The sequence below is a fragment of the Meles meles genome, chromosome 5 (assembly GCF_922984935.1).
Source record: "Meles meles chromosome 5, mMelMel3.1 paternal haplotype, whole genome shotgun sequence".
Taxonomy (NCBI): domain Eukaryota; kingdom Metazoa; phylum Chordata; class Mammalia; order Carnivora; family Mustelidae; genus Meles; species Meles meles.
This window is the reverse complement of record NC_060070.1, coordinates 102,282,176-102,305,755: the sequence shown is the minus strand read 5'-3', so window position 1 is coordinate 102,305,755 and position 23,580 is coordinate 102,282,176. Positions and strand designations below refer to the sequence as shown.

General features: G+C 36.2%; 1 protein-coding gene across 1 annotated transcript in view; it reads right to left on the bottom strand.

The window, feature by feature from the left end:
- Positions 1-23,580, bottom strand: part of TINAG (tubulointerstitial nephritis antigen) — a 105,058-nt gene that overhangs the window by 66,674 nt on the left and 14,804 nt on the right. The window contains exons 2-5 of the mRNA XM_046005222.1: positions 22,990-23,053; positions 22,241-22,330; positions 16,843-16,957; positions 496-619 (exon numbers count right to left, since the gene is read on the bottom strand). Coding sequence (XP_045861178.1) covers positions 496-619; positions 16,843-16,957; positions 22,241-22,330; positions 22,990-23,053 — 393 coding nt within the window. The remainder of the gene's footprint in view (positions 1-495; positions 620-16,842; positions 16,958-22,240; positions 22,331-22,989; positions 23,054-23,580) is intronic.

The window sequence follows — 23,580 nt, the reverse complement described above, 5'->3', positions numbered from 1 at the left end:
CAAATTTGCTTTCATCTAAATGATAAAACCCATTTAATCCATTATTATCTTGTTCTGAAGTATTTCTTTATATCAAAGTAGTTTAATAATAAGGATTTTTGCAAATTTGTAAAGAAAAAATATAGAAATTATATAAGTATGTGTAATTTCATATTAGTATTACAGATAATATTATGAATGAAGACATACCTTACACTCTTCTTATCATCTGGCTTTAACTCAAAGGACAAAAAAATTTTGGTAACTTTTCTTTGTTGCTCTTTTGATTTATTCTCCATTTAAAATTATACCCTAAAAACCAAGATGAATTTTCAGGGTGAAAATGGAATTTTTATATAATATTCAGGCTGCTTTCTCTGGTCTGAATTCAATTTTATTTTAATTGAACAAATGTTAATATTGAAATATTCTAAATTTAAAAATCTTTTAATTACTGTCCCAGAATCTTGACTTAAAGGGAGAATTACAAGGAAGTAACTAAAATGACTTTATTACTTGCAGTAGAAAATGCCCATGACGCAGCACAATTTTTTTGATCCAGTGGGCCATGAGTCCATCCAGGCCATTTATAAGAAGCAATAAAAAACTCTGGAAGATCAGTTGTTGCAGGTAAAGAAGCCTAAAGAAGAAAAGCAGACATGTCAGATTTCCTCAAATGTATCCCAATAACTATTATAAGAATGTGCCAAGGCTTTTTATAATGTTTATCATTATTTTTTATACATTCATGTTTTCTGATGACATCCTTGAAAGGTATGAATAGTGTAGGATTTCTATTTCATATACATTTAAAAATAATTCAATGCAAGGAATCCTAACATAGAGCAAAATCTTAAGAACAAGATGTAGAATTTTGGGGGGGTAAGCATACAACACAATAATTTTAGTCAATGTTTCTATCATCTTGAATCAGTTTGGATCACCCATATGAAAAACAATATGGTTATTAAAATTGGTCTCAGAAATAACATTTACTTCTCAGAAATAACATTTATTTTTATGTCCCTTCTTACTTTAGAGAGTGTGATTCTGTATGAAATTAATTTCGAAACAATGCCTCTATAGCAACTATGCATTACTACACTCAGAAGTCCAGGGAGAACCAAACTTACCCTGGCCATTATGAAAAAAAACTAGGATGAATTGGTAGATATTATAAATATCCTTGTAGATCAAAAGGGGCTTCTGAAAGTGTGGAATGCCAAATGTACAATGCCATTATGTCTTCAGAGAACCAGGTTCAAGTCCTGATAGAATCTGTTTCACCTACTGTCTTTCCAAGAAGGTGAATCAAATGTTATGGGCCTTGCTTTGTTCAAGTCAATCAAAGGAGATCTCAAACACCATACCCTGTTTTTTTCCCCAAATTTTTCTAAATAATGATAACTTTCACTTCCATAAATAATGACTCAAACAAAATTAAAATTTTGTTTATTAATTTTTATCACTTAATTATACACACATTCACATATATCATTTTTCAGAGTGCTTTAAGGTTTTCTTTTTTTCTCAATATTTTATTTTCTCGATAGCTCTACGTTATATAATCATGGCAAATATCATTTACTCTACTTTATGAATGAGGAGACAAACTTCTAAAAGTTAAATGACATTAAGGTTAAATTAGAAATACACATGAAACCAGACCCAGGTTTTAGAATTCTTAACACTAAGCTCCATTTATCATTTCCTTCTTTATTAGAAATACACTGATATTTTGCAACAGAAGTAAAATATCCATAAAAGCTAAAAGTTTACCTATTTAAAATTTTAATGATTATGCATTCCATTAAACAAGTTGGGCTACTGATCCAGTATCTTGCAAGCAAAATTACTTCTGACAAGTATATAATTGCTTCAGAGACTAAAGGAAGATTTGGAATTTACATGTTGGCTTGAAAAGATATCCCTCCAAAATATTTATAAATTTGAATTTTAATGAGAATTTAGTTTTGATTTAAAGAGACAATTATCACCCAATAAGAAAGTTATTAAATCCTGAGTTCCATTACTAAAAACACTGCTATTTAGATGATGGAAGAAAAGTATAGAAAATGTCAAGTAGATCACAGTAGAGTGCTTGCATGATACCTTTAAGAGCAGTATTGTGGAAATCCATGATATGTGGAAATCCAGGTGATGTTAAAGCCATGAGACTGACCACACTGCTGAAACCTACAGTTAGAGCAGAATAAATTGACTGCTCCAAAGAGTTAGTTCCAGAGAGATAGATTCACTCTCTGAAGGAGTCTTTTCCAACTGCAGTGGAAATACACCTATCTTGTTAATTACTAATACCTCCCAGTTTCATTATCATTGCCATATCAGTGTGCTTCTAAATATTTATAGTACTAAATGGTCTCAAGTTTCCAGGAAAATAGGTGAAGTGTTGGTTGTTATGCTATCACTTTATAATTTAATAAAATAGATAGAATATTTTCCTTTAACTTTGTTGAAGCAATAAAAATAAAACTATTACTTCAAACACATTTCAGCCTGGTTGAGTTATTTAGAATTTGACTTCCATATGCCAAAACCTACCAGAATGCTTTGCACATAGGAGGTATTCCATAAATATCTCATAATGATGAAGAAATATAGATTTAACTGGTAGATTGCATCTCTTAAAAAAATATTGTCCTCCTTAGGTGTATTAAATTAAATTATAAACACCAGTCTGTTTTTGTTGTTTTTATGATTTTTTGTTTAAAAAATACTAATGGTTCATCCGTCTTAATAACATAAAGCAATAGAGAAATAACAAGCAAAACATTTATCAACCCACTAAGCCAGGTCCAATTCAAAAGGCTCACGTATTGAATCTTTCCGAATTTTTATCACTTATTTAATACATCTTTTCCTAAAAATAAGCCCATAGGATTTGAAGATCAACAGGAATATATTATCTTGTAATTTTATTTGCCTTATGATATCAGATAATTTGACATAATAAATAAAGAGCAAATTTTATATCCCATTATTCCATAATTATTGCATGCCCCTGTAAAGTAAGAGCGTTTTTTTTTAATAAATTAAATTTTTTTTTAATTTTTTTATTTGTTTATTTACAGCATAACAGTGTTCATTGTTTTGGCATCACACCCAGTGCTCCATGCAGTACGTGCCCTCCCTATTACTCACCACCTGGTTCCTCAACCTCCCACCCCCCTGCCCCTTCAAAACCCTCTGGTTGTTTTTCAGAGTCCATAGTCTCTCATGGTTCATCTCCCCTTCCAGTTTCCCTCAACTCCCTCTCCTCTCCATCTCCCAATGTCCTCCATATTATTTGTTATGCTCCACAAATAAGTGAGACCATATGATACTTGACTCTCTCTGCTTGACTTATTTCACTCAGCATAATTTCTTCCAGTCCCGTCCATGTTGCTACAAAAGTTGGGTATTCATCCTTTCTGATGGAGGCATAATACTCCATTGTGTATATGGACCACATCTTCCTTATCCATTCATCTGTTGAAGGGCATCTTGGTTCTTTCCACAGTTTGGCGACTGTAGCCATTGCTGCAATAAACATTGGGGTACAGATGGCCCTTCTTTTCACTACATCTGTATCTTTGGGGTAAATACCCAGCAGTGCAATTGCAGGGTCATAGGGAAGCTCTATTCTTAATTTCTTCAGGAGTCTCCACACTGTTCTCCAAAGTGGCTGCACTAACTTACACTCCCACCAACAGTGTAAGAGGGTTCTCCTTTCTCCACATCCTCTCCAACACACGTTGTTTCCTGTCTTGCTAATTTTGGCCATTCTAACTGGTGTCAGGTGGTATCTCAATGTGGTTTTAATTTGAATCTCCCTGATGGCTAGTGATGATGAACATTTTTTCATGTGTCTGATAACCATTCGTATGTCTTCGTTGGAGAAGTGTCTGTTCATATCTTCTGCCCATTTTTCGATATGATTATCTGTTTTGTGTGTGTTGAGTTTGAGAAGTTCTTTATAGATCCTGGATACCAACCTTTTGTCTGTACTGTCATTTGCAAATATCTTCTCCCATTCCGTGGGTTGCCTTTTTGTTTTGTTGACTCTTTCCTTTGCTGTGCAGAAGCTTTTGATCTTGACGAAGTCCCAAAAGTTCATTTTTGCTTTTGTTTCCTTGGCCTTTGGAGACATATCTTGAAAGAAGTTGCTGTGGCTGATATCGAAGAGGTTACTGCCTATGTTCTCCTCTAGGATTCTGATAGACTCCTGTCTCACGTTGAGGTCTTTCATCCATTTCGAGTTTATCTTGGTGCATGGTGTAAGAGAATGGTCAAGTTTCATTCTTCTACATATCGCTGTCCAGTTTTCCCAGCACCATTTATTGAAGAGACTGTCTTTTTTCCATTGAATATTTTTTCCTGTTTTGTCGAAGATTATTTCACCATAGAGTTGAGGGTCCATATCTGGGCTCTCCACTCTGTTCCACTGGTCTATGTGTCTGTTTTTATGCCAGTACCACGCTGTCTTTGTGATCACAGCTTTGTAGTAAAGCTTGAAATCGGGTAACGTGATGCTGCAAGTTTTGTTTTTGTTTTTCAACATTTCCTTAGCAATTCGGGGTCTCTTCTGATTCCATACAAATTTTAGGATTATTTGCTCCAGCTCTTTGAAAAATATTGGTGGACATGACCAGGTGGGATTCATCCCTGGGTTGCAAGGTTGGTTTAACATTCGCAAAGCAATCAATGTGATAGAACAAATCAATAAGAGAAGAGAGAAGAACCACATGGTCCTCTCAATTGATGCAGAAAAAGCATTTGACAAAATCCAGCATCCATTCCTGATGAAAACGCTTCAAAGTATAGGGATAGAGGGAACATTCCTGAACTTCATAAAATCTATCTATGAAAGACCTACAGCAAATATCATCCTCAATGGGAAAAAGCTTGCAGCCTTCCCGTTGAGATCAGGAACACAACAAGGATGCCCACTCTCACCACTCTTGTTCAACATAGTATTAGAAGTTCTAGCAACGGCAATCAGACAACAAAGAGAAATAAAAGGTATCCAAATTGGCAAGGAAGAAGTCAAACTCTCTCTCTTCGCAGATGACATGATTCTTTATATGGAAAACCCCAAAGACTCCTCCCCCAAACTACTAGAACTCATACAGCAATTCAGTAACGTGGCAGGATACAAAGTCCATGTACAGAAATCAGTGGCTTTCTTATACACTAACAATGAAAAAACAGAAAGGGAAATTAGAGAATCGATTCCATTTACTATAGCACCAAGAACCATAAGATACCTGGGAATAAACCTAACTAAAGAGGTAAAGGACCTGTACTCGAGGAACTACAGAACACTCATGAAAGAAATTGAAGAAGACACAAAAAGATGGAAGACTGTTCCATGCTCTTGGATTGGAAGAATAAACATTGTTAAAATGTCTTTACTGCCTAGAGCAATCTATACTTTTAATGCCATTCCGATCAAAATTCCACCAGTATTTTTCAAAGAGCTGGAGCAAATAATCCTAAAATTTGTATGGAATCAGAAGAGACTCCGAATTGCTAAGGAAATGTTGAAAAACAAAAACAAAACTGGCGGCATCACGTTACCCGATTTCAAGCTTTACTACAAAGCTGTGATCACAAAGACAGTGTGGTACTGGCATAAAAACAGACACATAGACCAGTGGAACAGAGTGGAGAGCCCAGATATGGACCCTCAACTCTATGGTGAAATAATCTTCGACAAAACAGGAAAAAATATTCAATGGAAAAAAGAGAGTCTCTTCAATAAATGGTGCTGGGAAAACTGGACAGCAATATGTAGAAGAATGAAACTTGACCATTCTCTTACACCGTACACAAAGATAATCTCGAAATGGATAAAAGACCTCAACGTGAGACAGGAATCTATCAGAATCCTAGAGGAGAACATAGGCAGTAACCTCTTCGATATCAGCCACAGCAACTTCTTTCAAGATATGTCTCCAAAGGCCAAGGAAACAAAAGTAAAAATGAACTTTTGGGACTTCGTCAAGATCAAAAGCTTCTGCACAGCAAAGGAAAGAGTCAACAAAACAAAAAGGCAACCCACGGAATGGGAGAAGATATTTGCAAATGACAGTACAGACAAAAGGTTGGTATCCAGGATCTATAAAGAACTTCTCAAACTCAACACACACAAAACAGATAATCATATCGAAAAATGGGCAGAAGATATGAACAGACACTTCTCCAACGAAGACATACGAATGGCTATCAGACACATGAAAAAATGTTCATCATCACTAGCCATCAGGGAGATTCAAATTAAAACCACATTGAGATACCACCTGACACCAGTTAGAATGGCCAAAATTAGCAAGACAGGAAACAACGTGTGTTGGAGAGGATGTGGAGAAAGGAGAACCCTCTTACACTGTTGGTGGGAGTGTAAGTTAGTGCAGCCACTTTGGAGAACAGTGTGGAGACTCCTGAAGAAATTAAGAATAGAGCTTCCCTATGACCCTGCAATTGCACTGCTGGGTATTTACCCCAAAGATACAGATGTAGTGAAAAGAAGGGCCATCTGTACCCCAATGTTTATTGCAGCAATGGCTACAGTCGCCAAACTGTGGAAAGAACCAAGATGCCCTTCAACAGATGAATGGATAAGGAAGATGTGGTCCATATACACAATGGAGTATTATGCCTCCATCAGAAAGGATGAATACCCAACTTTTGTAGCAACATGGATGGGACTGGAAGAGATTATGCTGAGACTATGCTGAGATAATCAAGAGATTATCTCTTGATTTAAGAGATTAAGTCAAGCAGAGAGAGTCAAGTATCATATGGTCTCACTTATTTGTAGAGCATAAAAAATAACATGGAGGACATGGGGAGATGGAGAGGAGAGGGAGTTGAGGGAAACTGGAAGGGGAGATGAACCATGAGAGACTATGGACTCTGAAAAACAACCAGAGGGTTTTGAAGGGGTGGGGGGTGTGGGAAGTTGAGGAACCAGGTGGTGGGTAATAGGGAGGGCACGTACTGCATGGAGCACTGGGTGTGATGCCAAAACAATGAACACTGTTATGCTGTAAATAAAAAAATAAATGAATAAAAAAAAAAGTAAAAAAAAAAAAGAAAAAGAAAAATATCGGTGGAATTTTGATTGGAATGGCATTAAAAGTATAGATTGCTCTAGGCAGTAAAGACATTTTAACAATGTTTATTCTTCCAATCCAAGAGCATGGAACAGTCTTCCATCTTTTTGTGTCTTCTTCAATTTCTTTCATGAGTGTTCTGTAGTTCCTCGAGTACAGGTCCTTTACCTCTTTGGTTAGGTTTATTCCCAGGTATCTTATGGTTCTTGGTGCTATAGTAAATGGAATCGATTCTCTAATTTCCCTTTCTGTATTTTCATTGTTGGTGTATAAGAAAGCCACTGATTTCTGTACATTGACTTTGTATCCTGCCACGTTACTGAATTGCTGTATGAGTTCTAGTAGTTTGGGGGTGGAGTCTTTGGGGTTTTCCATATAAAGAATCATGTCATCTGCGAAGAGAGAGAGTTTGACTTCTTCCTTGCCAATTTGGATACCTTTTATTTCTCTTTGTTGTCTGATTGCCGTTGCTAGAACTTCTAATACTATGTTGAACAAGAGTGGTGAGAGTGGGCATCCTTGTTGTGTTCCTGATCTCAACGGGAAGGCTGCAAGCTTTTTCCCATTGAGGATGATATTTGCTGTAGGTCTTTCATAGATAGATTTTATGAAGTTCAGGATTGTTCCCTCTATCCCTATACTTTGAAGCGTTTTCATCAGGAACGGATGCTGGATTTTGTCAAATGCTTTTTCTGCATCAATTGAGAGGACCATGTGGTTCTTCTCTCTTCTCTTATTGATTTGTTCTATCACATTGATTGATTTGCGAATGTTGAACCAACCTTGCAACCCAGGGATGAATCCCACCTGGTCATGGTGGATAATATTTTGAATGTGCTGCTGGATCCTGTTTGCTAGGATCTTGTTGAGAATCTTTGCATCCATATTCATCAGTGATATTGGTCTGAAATTCTCCTTTTTGGTAGGGTCTTTGCCTGGTTTGGGGATCAGGGTAATGCTGGCTTCATAAAAAGAGTCTGGAAGTTGTCCTTCACCTTCAATTTTTTGGAACAGCTTCAGGAGAATTGGTGTTATTTCTTCTTTGAAAGTTTGGTAGAATTCCCCAGGGAATCCTTCAGGTCCTGGGCTCTTGTTTTTTGGGAGGTTTTTGATCACTGCTTCAATCTCGTTACTAGATATTGGTCTATTCAGGTTGTCAATTTCTTCCTGGTTCAATTTTGGGAGTTTGTAGTTTTCCAGGAATGCATCCATTTCATCTAGGTTGCTTAGCTTATTGGCATATAACTGTTGGTAGTAATTTCTGAGCGTTTTTAATGGCTTATAAATAAAGGCCAGCATCATGGAATAATAGCTTTTAGGAACTGGTAACACAAATTTGGCTTCAACACATACTTTTTGAATGTATGCCAAAGGATGGATTAATAAAGCAAAAGAATCAAGAGTATCAGCTGAGAGTGACAGAAATTTCAAAATGACAATGGCTTAAATAAGATACAAATTTATTTTTAAAAGGATTTACACTGTGACATATGGTCATTTTTAATTATTGTAATGTCAAATTTAATTATTGTAATGTCAAAAAATTTCAGTCATAATCTAGTCGTACTTCCAAATTAACATTAGTTGAATTTGAGGTTAAGTATGAACCGTCTCCCTGTTTCAATATTTCTATTTAAAATTAGAGATTAAAGATACTGCAAATATAAAAATTAAAGACAATGGTGAACACTGAAGAATTTTTTAACATACTTTCTGCATTTAGTTGAATCAAAATCTCTGAAAGAGTAATGCAAACATAATCATAAAGCAGTTGAGAACACTCTAGTCAAATTCTGGACATTCTGGACATTCTGGACATTCTCACATACATATCATATTCACATATCATATCATACTCACAGCCCATATCTCCACAATATCCACCATGTGAGACTGCCTCTATCTCTGGCTGCACTTTCCTCCACTTAAATTTGGATAATCAGAGTCACCCGAGAATCAAAAGAACTCAACAGAGAATATCATTTTGTTCTGCTCCTCACAACCCAAGGCCATGAATACCAAGAAATTTCTTCTAAACTAAATTTCTTCTAAACTAATTGGAGAGGACAGGATTAATTTTGGGGTTGCTAATGGCAAAATGAATTTTTCATCTTCAACAATATTAGTCTTCATTTTTTTAACTCTGGAAGGGTTAACTTGGATATTTCCCTAGTTTCTATTTACGGGGTAATTTGCTTAATGATCTATAAATATCAATACTTCATGACCATACTATTTCATGATCATACTATAGCAGGTAGTATGAATTCCTCTCCAATCCTTCCCCTTTTCACAGGATTTCCCTTTATTCATAGAAATAACGATTTTAGCTCATCATATGCAGCTTGGAAAAAAATAACTACATTGCCCAGTTCCTCTTGGCTACTCTGTGTGGCCACGTTACTAAGTACTGGCCCCTGGGATATAAGCTGAAGTGTCATTGGCAGTTTCTGAGAACTTTCCTTAAGAGACAAATGACACTTCACTTTTATTCCTTTTTATTTATTTATTTTTAATTTTCCTGCTACCAGAAATTATTTTCCAGCTACAGATAGATATGGAATAGCCTTGAACCATGATATGACCTTGGATATAAAGACTGGAATACAGAACAACAAAAAGGAAGAAGCCTGGGTCTCCAGTACCATGGAGTGCAATTCTAATGGAGGACCATCTATCTCCAGATTTGTTGGTGGTAGACCAATTCCAATGTTATTGAAGCCACTACCATTTTGAATTTTTGTCTCTCTCAGATGAGCTAAATCATAACTAAAATAGCACAACATATCTGACATTAAATTTTCTAGGGTAAAACCATATTTCATTGAAGCCAGGACATCATCAAATATAAGAAACATCCTGGGGCGCCTGGGTGGCTCAGTGGATTAAGCCGCTGCCTTCGGTTCAGGTCATGATCTTAGGTCCTGGGATCGAGCCCCGCATCGGGCTCTCTGCTCCGCGGGGAGCCTGCTTCCTCCTTTCTCTCTGCCTGCCTTTCTGCCTACTTGTGATCTCTCTCTCTGTCAAATAAATAAATAAAATCTTTAAAAAAAAAAAAAGAAGTGAAGACAATAAGCATCTATAAATTGATGAACTATGATATTTCCTCAAATGAGTTTCTTAGAACACTAGTTCTGGGGGAATTATAATAGATAATTACAAAAGAAGGAATTGATTAATCTAACAGTTCTGAGAAACACTGGTCTTGAAAATTAAATAAATTTTCATCCTCACTGACATATTTTTTTACGACCTACCTAAGTGTTGTGAGACTCCAGGAAGTGGAAATCATATTCACAGTTTTAAATGTTCATGACCCAATGCCAAGTATTTTATTTCATCTTATTTCATTTCATTTCATATCCTTTGGATTGTGTAGTAGATCAGAGGACTAGTGTTTCCTGGAACATGCTCTGGGAAGAACCATAATCTGGACTAGATAACCCAGATTTGGGAATTACCCAGGGAACAGGTGCTTGTTCTATCAACACACCAAATCATCTCAGGAATCTACTTTTTCACAGCCCCAAATATTTATTCACAGAGAGGGAAAAAAATAAATTTTCACATTTCTTTTTGGAGATTTGCCTTGCAGTGATCAATTCAGGTCCACAGTGTTGTTCAAGTCATGTTCAATTATACCACAGTGTTACACACCAGATTGCAACTAGTACAGAAAAATAAAACTGAGAACTAAAAACTCAAAAACTGACATGAGAGATAAGACACTGCCACGAGCTCATTCTGCCAAAAGTTCAGCTGAATAAAGAGTAAGGAAGGGTGCATGTTTTCTAAAGTTTCTCAAAGGGTGTGGGGTTCCATTCTGGGAAGGAGAGAAAGGAGGCATAAGCAAATGTTTTAATGATCTTTGAATTCTAAAACTCTTAATCCAAGGACAGCAAGAACTGGCATCCTAATCTGTCCCTTGCTCCATACCTACATAGATGAGAAGATTCTGAGATGAAGTGAGGAAAATATACACTTAAACAGACTCCATGACATCTGGCTGTGCCCTTCTTCTGCAGTATCATCGGCACCTGTATTTTTATTAAGTTATTACTCAAGCCTGATGCCATTTACCTATGTTTGTGTATGTGGGAGCTAAACATCATTTTTATGGGAAAAATGGTCATATTTGTTTCATATTATATAAAGAACCAAACCATATAACTGTGTCCTTCACTTTTCTACTAAGTGTTTCATTTGCTACGGAGGCTTCTATTTACATAGATGACAAGCATATTTGGAATCAAGTAGATTATTTTTAATCAAATAAAAATTTTCAATAGCCTATAGAGGGTTATAAACTACACATGGTAATATTCCCTTTGATTTTTTCCAATGGTACTTCTCATCACTCACTACTTGCTATCATTGAAACATACTTCAGAAAGGAAAAATCAAATCCTCTTATTATAACTAATGACAAGAGAAATAAATCCAAGGGCACCTGGGTGGCTCAGTTGGTTAGCATCTGCCTTCGGCTCAGGTCATGATCCCCAAGCCCCAGGATCAAGCCAGGTGTCCTAGGGCTCCCTGCTCATCGAGGAATCTGCTTCTCCCTTTCCCCCTCCCTGCCACTTGTGCTTTCTCTCTCAAATAAATAAATAAATTTTTTTAAAAGAAAGAAATCCAGTCAGTCAATACTGAATATTTTCCAGACAATGATCAAGTATTCAAACAATTAAATAAATTTTCATTTCTCATTCTCAATGATTGGTGGCTTTAAAAGTTATTATATAATACACAAAATATTTTACCTTAGCTTCCAACAAACCATAAAGACATTATTTTTCCTGTGTTAGTAATGCAAACTAAAATTCACCAAAATCATACATCTTGGGTGACTGGGAAAAGATGTTATACTAGTAAGCTATAAGGTTGATGAAAAAAGTTTTTAAAACATCTGTAACAGCTTTGTTCACTTCATTGTTCTCCCTGGGGAATCAACAACAACAAAACTATTTTGAAAACTTTTTTTAGCTGAGACAAGTATAGAAGTGAACTCTTATTTCTCTATTTCTGTTTGAAAATAGTATTTTTCATTCAAAATATTCACAATATTTATAATAGGTTATAACACAGTGAAGCTTCTTAAAGTTATCTCTCAAATTCAAAAACACTTGACTATTATGCCTGGAAAAACACTCAGGTACAAAGCTGTTGATTTTATTTGATATGATTTAATTTGATTTAGGAACACAGTAGAACTTTCAGGTTCACCAGAAATATGTAAACTCCATCAGGGCCAATAAATCCAGAACTATAACTTTCCTTATGAAATAAAAATCTCCAAGTGATGAAGCTTTTGATAATTTAGTTCCTACTAAATTAGTAGCAAGGAATAGTAGGGAATTGACCCTACTATTCTCCCAAGGTTAATCCAAAGGAGAAAGAACAACTTTGTACGGTATATGATGACATTTCTGTTATATATGTATATAATATGGTATATAATAAGCACTTATTTTTCAGCATTTCATGGACTTCTAACAAACTTTGAGCAAGTTATTACTGCCATCACCATTTCACAGAGGAGAAAATGGAGGCAATAAGTGAAAGAACCAGATCGAGCCCCAAGTGCACTGGCTCCAGAGCTCATGTTCCTCATGGTAAATGGAATGGTGCCCACTTGGGTAAACATACTGGCTCACACATGCCTATTAACAGACTTCAACTGTGATGTTTCTCCTGGCTCAAAAGGACCTCAGTCAATACCAGATTTGTTTGCATACTGTCATAATAATCGGTTGTCTCCATTTTTTTCTTTCTGAGACACTGAGAAAGTTCTGATTGATCCCTAAATATACTTCTGCTCTAGTGTGAAGATATAATGCACCATTACACAAATTTATTTGACCAGAGATGGGACACCTTTAGTCCTAATCTTGCAAGATTTCTAGCCCATGGAACAAATGTTGAGAAATACTGAAATAAGAGTCAAATCATGTCATAGCCTATTTTGTGGTTTAAGGAGACAAAATTCTCAGTAGGCAGAATCTGAATTTCTTGTGGTGAGCTGCATTCCTTCTGATGGCCAGCTCCCAATCAGTCCCATTGTGAATCTATCCATACAACATACAAAGTTTCAATGGAGTGCCAGAGAATGGTTAATTAATCCACTAGTTCTTTTTTTTTAAAGATTCTATTATTTATTTGACAGATAGAGATCACAAGTAGGCAGAGAGGCAGGCGGGGTGGGGGGGAACAGGCTCCCTGCTGTGCAGAGAGCCTGATGCGGGGCTCGATCCCAGGACCCTGGGATCATGACCTGAGCCGAAGGCAGAGGCTTAACCCACTGAGTCATCCAGGGGCCCCAAATCCACTAGTTCTTAACCCTTTTAGAAACATTTAGAAGAGAACTGTCCAATCAAGACATCACTTTAAACAATCTCGAACTAAGAAAACCTTCAAAAGGGGGAATGGGAAGAAGAGGGAAAAGGAAGAAAACCATAAGAGACTCTTAATTATAGAGAACAAAATGAGGGTTGATGGAAGAGAGGTGGACAGGGGATAGTCTAAGTGGGTGTTGAGTATTAAGGAGGGCACTTGTTGTAATGAGCACTGATGTTATATGCAAGTGATGAATCACTAAATTTTACTCTTGAAACCACTATTATACTATATCTTATTAACTAACTAGTATTTAAACAAAAACTTGAAACAAACAAAAGAAAACATTTGGGGGGAAAAAATAGGCATGCATTTACCAGCCAGTCAGGTTTGTTGACCTGACACCAGACATAATTACTCCACTGGGGGTGAAGTGAGTCTTCATACACAGCAAGGAGTTCCATGGTCTAAACAATGTCCCTCTCAGGCTTCTTTCTTTCCTTTTTTTTACTTCCTCTCAGGTACTCTACTTGTACCCAGGGAAAACATTAAGTTTATGTTTCCTTTTTGTCTGTCCTCACTTACGATTGTCATCCAAGAAGGGGTCCCCAAAACCTTAAAGTTAACTTTTTTTCATCCTCTACTATCAACATCTTTCTATTCTTCACTGGTAACCACACTCTCCAAATATTCACTTGAATTTAATAATTTCATGTAGATGCAACAAATTTTTCATAACTATATGATCATAGAACTCTGTGTACAATGCCTACTGATATTTCTCTAACTCATGCTCAGCAAATACATTATGGGAATAGTGACTTAAACAAAGGAATGAAACCAGGAATCCAACCCGGAAAGAGAAGAGCTTTCCCAGAAACCAGGAATGACTCATGGCTCATCTTGCCCACCCCAGATAAAGAATTATATGAACCCCAACTCTCATCCAGGTAATATAGTCAAGGAAAGGAAGATGTTTTGGGGTAGAGATGCAGTGGAGTTCCTCAACAAAATCATTACAGCTATTGGCAACTCCCTACCCCAGCTGTATACACAGACCATCCTATGTTGAAAATGGTATTTAAAAAAGAAAAAGTTGGGAAAAAGTGAGGGAAAAAAGTTATCCAGAAGCGTATCTACAAAGAAAAAAAAACTCATTTTCACTGTATTCTGAGGCAAGTTGCTGTATTGAGGTAATTTTCTACGTAGTCCCCAGGCTAAGAATTAACATATTTTTTTACCTCTTTCTATAGCAACCTGTTCAACTCAATTCACTCCCTGGAAGTAATTGTTATATTTATGAATTTATTCTATCTCCAGACATTAGGACTACTCTAACACTCAGAAACTTTTTGGAAGACCCTCAGCCCTCAAGCTACTATGCCCTAGAAATAAGAAGCTAGTTCCTTGCCCTACATTGTAAGTGGGTAATGGAACTCTTACAGATCAGCCAAATTTTCCTTATTGCTGTCCTGGAAAAAGCTGGCAACTATTTTATACTAATTCACAGCACTGCGCAATTTTAATGTTCCCAAAATATTAATCATTAGGATTTTTCATTTAAATATTGCCAGAATGACTTTTATACAAACAAATCCCTAGCAGCCAATAAATGCTGAATTAGAATTCAACTTCCTTTTCTCTACCAGGGTGAGTGACAACCTCATATTTCTCTAGAATATAAAATATTCCAGGTTGCAAAAATTAAAGTTTAAAAAGAAATAATCCAGACAAAATATGTATAAACACTCAAATGAGTATTTGGCTGACTGAGTCCCTTAATAAAAGGAAAGGAAAGAGAAATCCTTATAAAGGGAGTGAATTTATTCTTTTCTTAAATAATTCTGCCTCCTTTTTTCCCCCAGATGGGAATAAAAATGCAAAAGAAAGCAGCCAGAAAAAAAAATAATAATAATAAACTCTTCCAATTGATTGTATAATTAGGTCACTAAAAACCATGAATCTGAGCCATATCTCTAAAGATTTTATATTTTACTGGTTCTAGGAAAGATGCAAGAATATATCTAAGCCGATCATTTCATAAAGTTAGCTCTGCTTTTTTGCTCTTTTGAACCTGTGTTGGCCAAGGCTAACAGATTCTACTGGAACTCAAAGGACTATTTTTGGGAGCAGATGTTTTAAGATGTCCTGGCTCTGCACTTTAAGTAATTCTGCGGTGGCTTTTCACTTTTCCCAATCTCAGTGTGACTTAACCTCTCTCAATCTCAATTTTCTCATCTTTAAAATGGGGATAATTATAGTACCCACTACATTAAGCTGCTGTGGGAATTAGATGAGATAAGGTATGAAAGTGCTTATAAGAGCACTTAACACACATCTCCTCAATATGTGGCAGCTATTATGATCTTTTCTGATACTGGTTATAATTTAGGAGGCCCTGCTACTGCACTTTGAATTGCTATAATAACTCAGGGGATTACATCTCTGGAAAGCAAAGTACATTAAATGTTTCACAAGAAAGCTATGGATTTACAACTCATCCAATGGCAAACAACAACCCTGCTTGCTTCAGAGCCACTGGGAGCTTCCAGGCAGCCAGGACCCAAAGCCTGCATTGTAAAGAGAAGAGTCTGCACTCCCACCATCTGTGAGCACCGCTTAGGCTTGGGCATTTGAACTAGGCCTTGAATACTGTCAACATCCCAACTGGGAAGATGTGTGCCTGGGACACCACACGTATGGTTGTCAAATTTCAGCTCTACAAGTTAGAGGATTGTCATACTGGGGAGATAGAAGTCTCTTTATACCAGATACCCATTATGGGATGATAACATCTTCTAAAAATGAAATGGAAAGCCAATACAATAGTATAAAACATAGGAGTGTAGGAAATGCTGAAATTTCATGAGGGAGTTTGTGAGGTCACCTGGCAAAATTTGAAGGTTTTCCTATAATGGAAACTTTGAGGATAAACCTTCATGAATTATCATAGCATACACATCTGCAGTAACTGGCATTTCTCTTAGCCTCATATGATAGTGGATAGCCCAAAGACAGCACAGTTTTGTTTGGATGAATTAAAAAAATGACTATGTTTACTTAAAAAAGAAAAATAAGGACAACTGATAACTTGCTTGTGCATTGGGTCACTAAACAGCCAATAATCAGAAATAGGAATTTCTATGAAATCATGAGCAGTATAAAGGAACACAATCATTCTTGAAGACAGAACACTTCATCTAATCGACACTGGTGAACTTCAAAGTTCACATGAAATGTTCATGGAAGGTAACAACCATTTGGTGGAAGGTTTTTTATTTATATGACAAAATTACATCTCCAAAAGCTCAAAACGCACTATTTTAGTTATTTAAAATTTCTTTAAATGCACACACAAACATATCTGTACAAACACACACACACACACATTTGAGTCAGAGAGGCCACTTACTGTCATTTCATTCATACTGAGAAGCATGGGGCTAGGTGGCAGGGTCCCAAGACGGTACTTGAAACCTTCTTCCAGAGTCATTCCCCAGAACTGGCTATAGTTCTGGGCTGTCCATCTGCCTTACAAATGAAAGAGAAAAATTGGCATACATTATGTTTGTTTATATTTCTGAAGTTATACAAAATTAGGATTACTATAAGCTAGATATTCTTTATATAAAGAATGTATGATTATTTAACAGGAAAGCCTATGAGCCACTCTTCCTAAATTAGGTCTCTTCCAATTATTTTAATGACTTATATGAGTAACCTAAGGCTATATCAATATAGACTAAATATAAGAATATGGAATCTTTACATATTATAAGGGATTAAATGGCAAAAGGCCAATCTGTGTAGTTTCTTTTAAATGTCATTAAATGCATTTTAGAAAGAAGCTTGAATGTATAGAAATGCATTTATAGATAAATAGGGTAATTGTTTTATATATAATTTAGATTTGAAAAGAATCTATCCATGTAAAAGGAAATATCTGTGAAAAACTGGGGATAAAATAGTTATACTTAAGAAGATTACATCAGTGCTAATTAATTATATTGAATTAATTTATTTAAATACTGGAATATTTTATCATATATTAAAGAGTTAATTTGTGTTAAGTACTCAATAATCTCAGTTATTATTAGTTATGATACAAATTCAATTAATGTGAAATTAAATACTTAAAAGCACGTATTTTTTAGAGACAGAGTTTGTGGCCCTACATAGGAAAAGGAACTTTGTTTTCAAAATCTAACACTGATATTTAAATCCAACAAAAAATTTCTGAAGAGATAGATGAGCATAGATGAGAAAGATGAAAGTAATTTAATCATCACTTGTTTGAATTATTTACAACTTGAGAACAATATATTTTCAGTACTTAAGTCAAACCTAAACTTAATCCTGCTAGTTAATTCCCAAAATTGCTTATATTATGATAGATTCTCATGAATGCTTGAAGATACTTTTGATTTTCAATAATATGCCTAGCAAGTTCATGCTTTTCTAAGAATCTGTTAGATCACAAAATCCTAAGCAACTTGGAGCCACAATTTTAAGAAGACAATCTCCATCACCCAAGGAAAATGCTGACTTTGTTAAATTTTGAAGGATATATAAGAGACCATCAGGACCAGCCTTAGGGCCATGACATCAAAGAAGTATGCTTTTCGTGCTCTACCCTAGCAGTTTTCAAACATTCAGATACATTTGTGGTCATTTAATCACTTAATTTAGTGAGCAGGGAATCAGTATTTTAAAAAATTAATAGAGTACAGGAGAGATAATAAGAAATATTAGAACTTATTGTACATAGTGAGGGTGAGTACTGTTTTTATACCTGTCAGGGTGTGTGTGTGTGTATAGCATGTATTTGTACGGATATTCATGTGCACGTGTGTGTGTGTGTGTGTGTGTGTGTATACTAAGTCATAAAGTTAGATGCATGTTTTACTGTGACTTATGCTTAAAAAATTATGAAAGTACTACCACTCTATACCATCCTCTTTGATCAAGACTCATAACTTTCCCTTTAATCCAATTTAGCATTTACTGGGCATTCTTCATTTATCATATTCTCTCTTAAAACATAAGAATAAGGGGCGCCTGGGTGGCTCAGTGGTTTAAGCCTCTGCCTTCGGTTCAGGTCATGATCTCAGGGTCCTGGGATCGAGCCCCACATCGGGTTCTCTGCTCAGCGGGGAGCCTGCTTCCCTCTCTCTCTCTGCCTACTTGTGATCTCTCTCTCTGTCAAATAAATAAATTCTTTAAAAAAATTGTTTTTAAAACATAAGAATAAGTAAATTTCTCTACCTGCATGGAGCTCATACCCTAAAAATACTGCAAAGCTAGATATGACTTCAATGTGTGCCATTTATTAGCAGTAGGTTAAGGTATGATCAGAGTAGAGGATTCAAATATAACTCTGCCTGAAGGAGTTGGCATAATTTCATTACAGAAAGTGACTTTAGTGCTCAGTCCGGAATGATGAGAATAAGGTTGGTGGACAGACGTGAAAGAAAAGGACATTTATTCTTTTAAAAAAGGGGAAAAAAGGCAACTCAGGAGTAGAGCATATGGGTTTGAAGCTGGGTAGCATGTTTAAGAATGAGCAGGTACGTTCAATGCCAAACCCATGAGAGGCTAAGGGAAGCTGGAAAGAGCATTAAAAAATGAGGTAGTAAAGAAGCATTTGGGCCAAACTCTTTCTTATGCTAAGGAATATAATGATATTCTACAAGCAACGGAGTATCACTGACTATTTTTAAGACCATGAACATCAGAGTCATAGCTGGGTTGCAGTTTGGTAAGACTGGAAACAGGGAGAAAGATCAGGTAATCTCAAATGAGGCTTAATAAAGAAATGCACTAGAATGTAGCAGAGAGGTAGAAAAAATAAATATCTGAAAGAAACTATGAATGTGGGAATTATAAGAGACTAGTGGCTGAGAAAGAAGAAGAGAGAAGAATCAAACTAATTTCCAATTTCCTGGCTTGTCTGACAAGGCAGAGGTAAAGGCCAGTCACCAAGGGCAGGTCAAAGAGGTTAATACTTTTGGTTTGGGATATGTTGATTTGAGAAACTGGTGAAAAAATCAAGGCCAACTTACCCAACAGACTAGGTTTTGAGTTCATTAAAAAAAAAAAATCAAGTTTAGAGATGTGACAGATTAGAAATGGCCACAAATTATCTGTGGCTCTTGGCACCAAGAAGTGGAATCTATTTCCCCAACCTTTGAATGTGGGCAGGGCTAGTCACTTGCTTCACTCAACAAAAGGTAGGAGAATTGATGCTGTGTGTCTTTCAAGCTTAGGCCTACAGGGAAGCCCTTTGCAGCCCTCCCTCATGCCCTTTTAGAACACTTGCACTAGGTGAGGGGCTAAGGCTAGACTGCTGGAGACAGGTGCGCCCACCAACAACCAGCACCAATGACCAGGCATCGGAATGAGGCCACTTTAGACAATTCAACCCCATTTGAGTCTCCAGGTATCTGTAGACATCTGAGGAACCCCAAGAGAGATCAGAAAAGAGTTTCAGGTAAGTCAGTGTCAAGGTACTGAAGTAAACAAATGAAAGGCTTATGGTTTTAAGCTGTTAAATTCAGGTGTAGTTTGCTGCCCCATACAGTTCTCTATCTCCCTTTGTTCCACTAACTTGCTGATTATTACTTGCTACTAATTTGGCACTTGCATACTGCCCTATCATCAAAACTCCTTTCACAAAGGGATGACACGTTGACTCCTCAGCTAGATTGGAAATTCTTGTAAGACAGAAATTATTTATTTCTATCCTCAGCAGTGCCACAAGAGAAACATGGTTTCATTAATATTAATTGGTTGCTCTGAAAAATAACACAGGGAATAAATATGCACTGAAGTAACTTATATAGAATGAAGGAAGACTTGGATCCAAAATGCCACCAAGATGAGAAAAATGAATGTTTTAAGCAAAGATTGCATGTGGGCTATTTTAAAAAGCACTCAGTAAGTATTGAATGATATGCTTCTATTTTCACAGATGAAAATAATCTGAACATCAGGACCAGAATATATCCGAGAGTCAGAACTTTCTTTTAAATTCAAGGACTCCCCCTGCCTTTTTGTCCTCTGGTAAGTAATTTTAGTTTTACTGTTTCTTCATAGCTTGTCTCTCTTCCTTAACTTTTTTCCTTTGGGCAATGGATGTTTCCTTTTAATCCAATTATCCCTCACTTTGTGTCCTTTTAAGGTCATCAATGTTTGCTACAAAAGGCAAAGCCTGTGCCTCTTAACTCATTGCAGAGTTATCTCACAGTGAACAAATGATGGCAAGAAAATTCTTCTTTCCAAAGAAGACAGCATTCCCACCAGCTTGTGTGTTCTTACGTGTATTTTCCATATTGCCTTCAACTATGGTTTCCTGCGGGTTCTGGGACAGTGGAAAAGTACGCTGCTGAGGGCTCCTTGGAAGTATGTGCTCCTTGGGTCAAGCATTTGAATTCTTTTAAGAACCTAATTCAGATAATTTCTCATGATGACACATACTCTGATGTCCTTTTCATTATTTGAGTATCACTTAGCCACAGAAAATTATGATGTATTTTCCCTAGAAATACTTAATATGTCATATTTTCACCTACAATATTGGGTAAGCATGTATACACACGCAGGAATTGAGCATGCTTGAAGAATATTAATGTCAAAAAAATGTAACTTTCTAAATTTCACATCTTCCAAGAAAATACTTTGGGGACAGGGACTGTGCTAGGAAATCTGGGAAATGTCTGTCTTATGGTCTTCTATGTGAAAGCAAGTGATACTTTTAATTTTAAAAAATACATTTCAGGGGGCGCCTGGGTGACTCAGTGGGTTAAGCCTCTGACTTGGGCTCAGGTCATGATCTCAGGGTCCTGGGATCAAGCCTAGCATCAGGGTCTCTGCTCAGCAGGGAGCCTGCTTCTCCCCCTTCTCTCTCTGCCTGCCTCTCTGTCTACTTGTGATCTCTCCCTGTCAAATAAATAAAATATTTAAAAAATACATTTCAGGATTACATCACCTTTATAATTACTTGATAATAGATCTTCTTACATTTTCCAGAATGTGGAAAATGTTTCTGAGGGTATCTAGAGATTTGATCAATGGTAAAGGAGCAATCCTGAGGCAGATAACCAGGTAGGCCATCCCTCTTCCTTTCAGTTCAGTAAAGAAAATCCATGTTAGTACTGATACCATTATTCCCTCTATGTAATTGGAGAAGCCACCTAATTTATTAATCTGTCAGAGAGCATCAAACCATTATTTGCCATGTTTAAGTGTCAATCAGCCCTATATTTAGCTTATTAGCAAACTAAAGTGGCTCAGCCTGTCTTTCCATTCAACTCTAAGTAAAACTGGCTTACATAGGTCATGTCAGTGAAATTGTCTAGATGGACTGGCTATTTGGGGAATCATCAAGATTAAATACTGACCTCTTAGGGTATGATTCTCCTGTGACAGCTGATTGGCTGGGTCAGGGCAACACCAGAGGGAGAAAGATGGTTTATTTGAAAAAATCAATTTTGCCTACTTCCTAATATTGTCTAAATATTTATCCAAATTAACACTCCCTCTATTTCCCTCATTCACACCATGACAATGCTCCTTCCTAGCAATTTTAAGACCCCATCTAAATTTCTTTGTGCATTTTAATTTTAACCATTTAATATTTACCTCCGTGCATTCCTATTTTACATGACTTTCTACTTCTCTTCCCATTTCTCTCCCATTCTTTCTTTTGAATAATGGCCATTTTTAGAAGTAAATGATAAGGAAATAGATTGTATGAAACCTGAAAAGTAACTGGGGCTGCCAAAAAGTCTGTAAAGCAAGATTTTGCTCACCCATAGTCTCCGTTATTGACACGTTCAATCAGTTCTGGTTGAACAAGGCAGACAAGCTGGGAACATTTCCATTGCCGTCCTGAGCATGTGCTGCAAAGATGTAAAAAATTACAAAATTGGCCTAGCCTTTACGAAGTACATGTACAGAATTAGTAACCAGAATTGCACACTGTTAAGGTGTAAAATATATCTTTGATTAATGATAGCCATAAGCCTATTTGATTCTTGGCAAAAATAAAATAATAGCATATGCATTAGCTATCACTCAATATGCTCTTAACTTCTCCTCCAGGCAATTAACAAGTGAAATGACCACACAGCCATTGACCTTTGAAAACATAAGAAAATTTAGACAGTAGACTCTGTGTATTTATATTTGGAAACTTTCTGCAGGATAATCATTTGAAGGCAGCCTGTTTTTATCTATAGCTACTGTGATCAAAGAAACACAGTTTGCCTATAGTATATCTTGCCTGTGGAATGCTTTAATTAAGAGGAATAGTTCATGCAGGCCTGCTGTGTGATGAAGGTCACTGTCATGAACAACAAGCTCTAGCATTGAAAGATATATCTAAGATTAGATTTGTCAACATTCATTAAATATGCTTATATAAAGCTACAGTTATGCAATATCCTAGGACTTATATGATTCTATCTGTATTTATCATCTTATTTCACAATACTCCTTTTATTTGAAGAAAACAGACACAGACAGTAGAATTCAGTTCTGTGCCACTTAAATTCATTACCAGGAGTTGCAGTTTTCTTTAACTACTGATCCTTCTTCATAAAGTTGGCCATCTCTGAGGCAACCTGTCAACATAACATTTGAACAAATGAAAATTCTAAATTGAACAATAAAGTGCATCAACATTCACAAGAAACCTACAGTTCTGTTTAGCTTCTCAAATACGCAAAACTGGTGCCACTCTGATGAAAATCCACATCTGGTTTGTGTCGAGGTTTATATACGGGATTTTTCTAAGCTTGTTTCATGAGCTGTTAGCTTTAAAATTGCATATTATGTTCCAACAGAGGATTTGTAAAGCATGAAAATTTGACTACCACAGATTAATCACTAACCACACTCAAAAAATAATTTATGTGTTTAAATAGGTGAGCCATAAGACAGTGTTTAGATAAATTTATGGCTTTTCTCATTTAAAAAATCTAATCAAGTCTCATAAGTAAATGTGATTAGTTGTATATGACAGGAGTAAGGAACTCAAAGGTTTGGACCAAAATGTGAAGCTCACTGAATTCACCTTTTAAAGATAAATTCTATTTTTTCTTAAGAATTTGGATCAGAAGAAAAATTCATGAAACCAGTAAGATTGTAG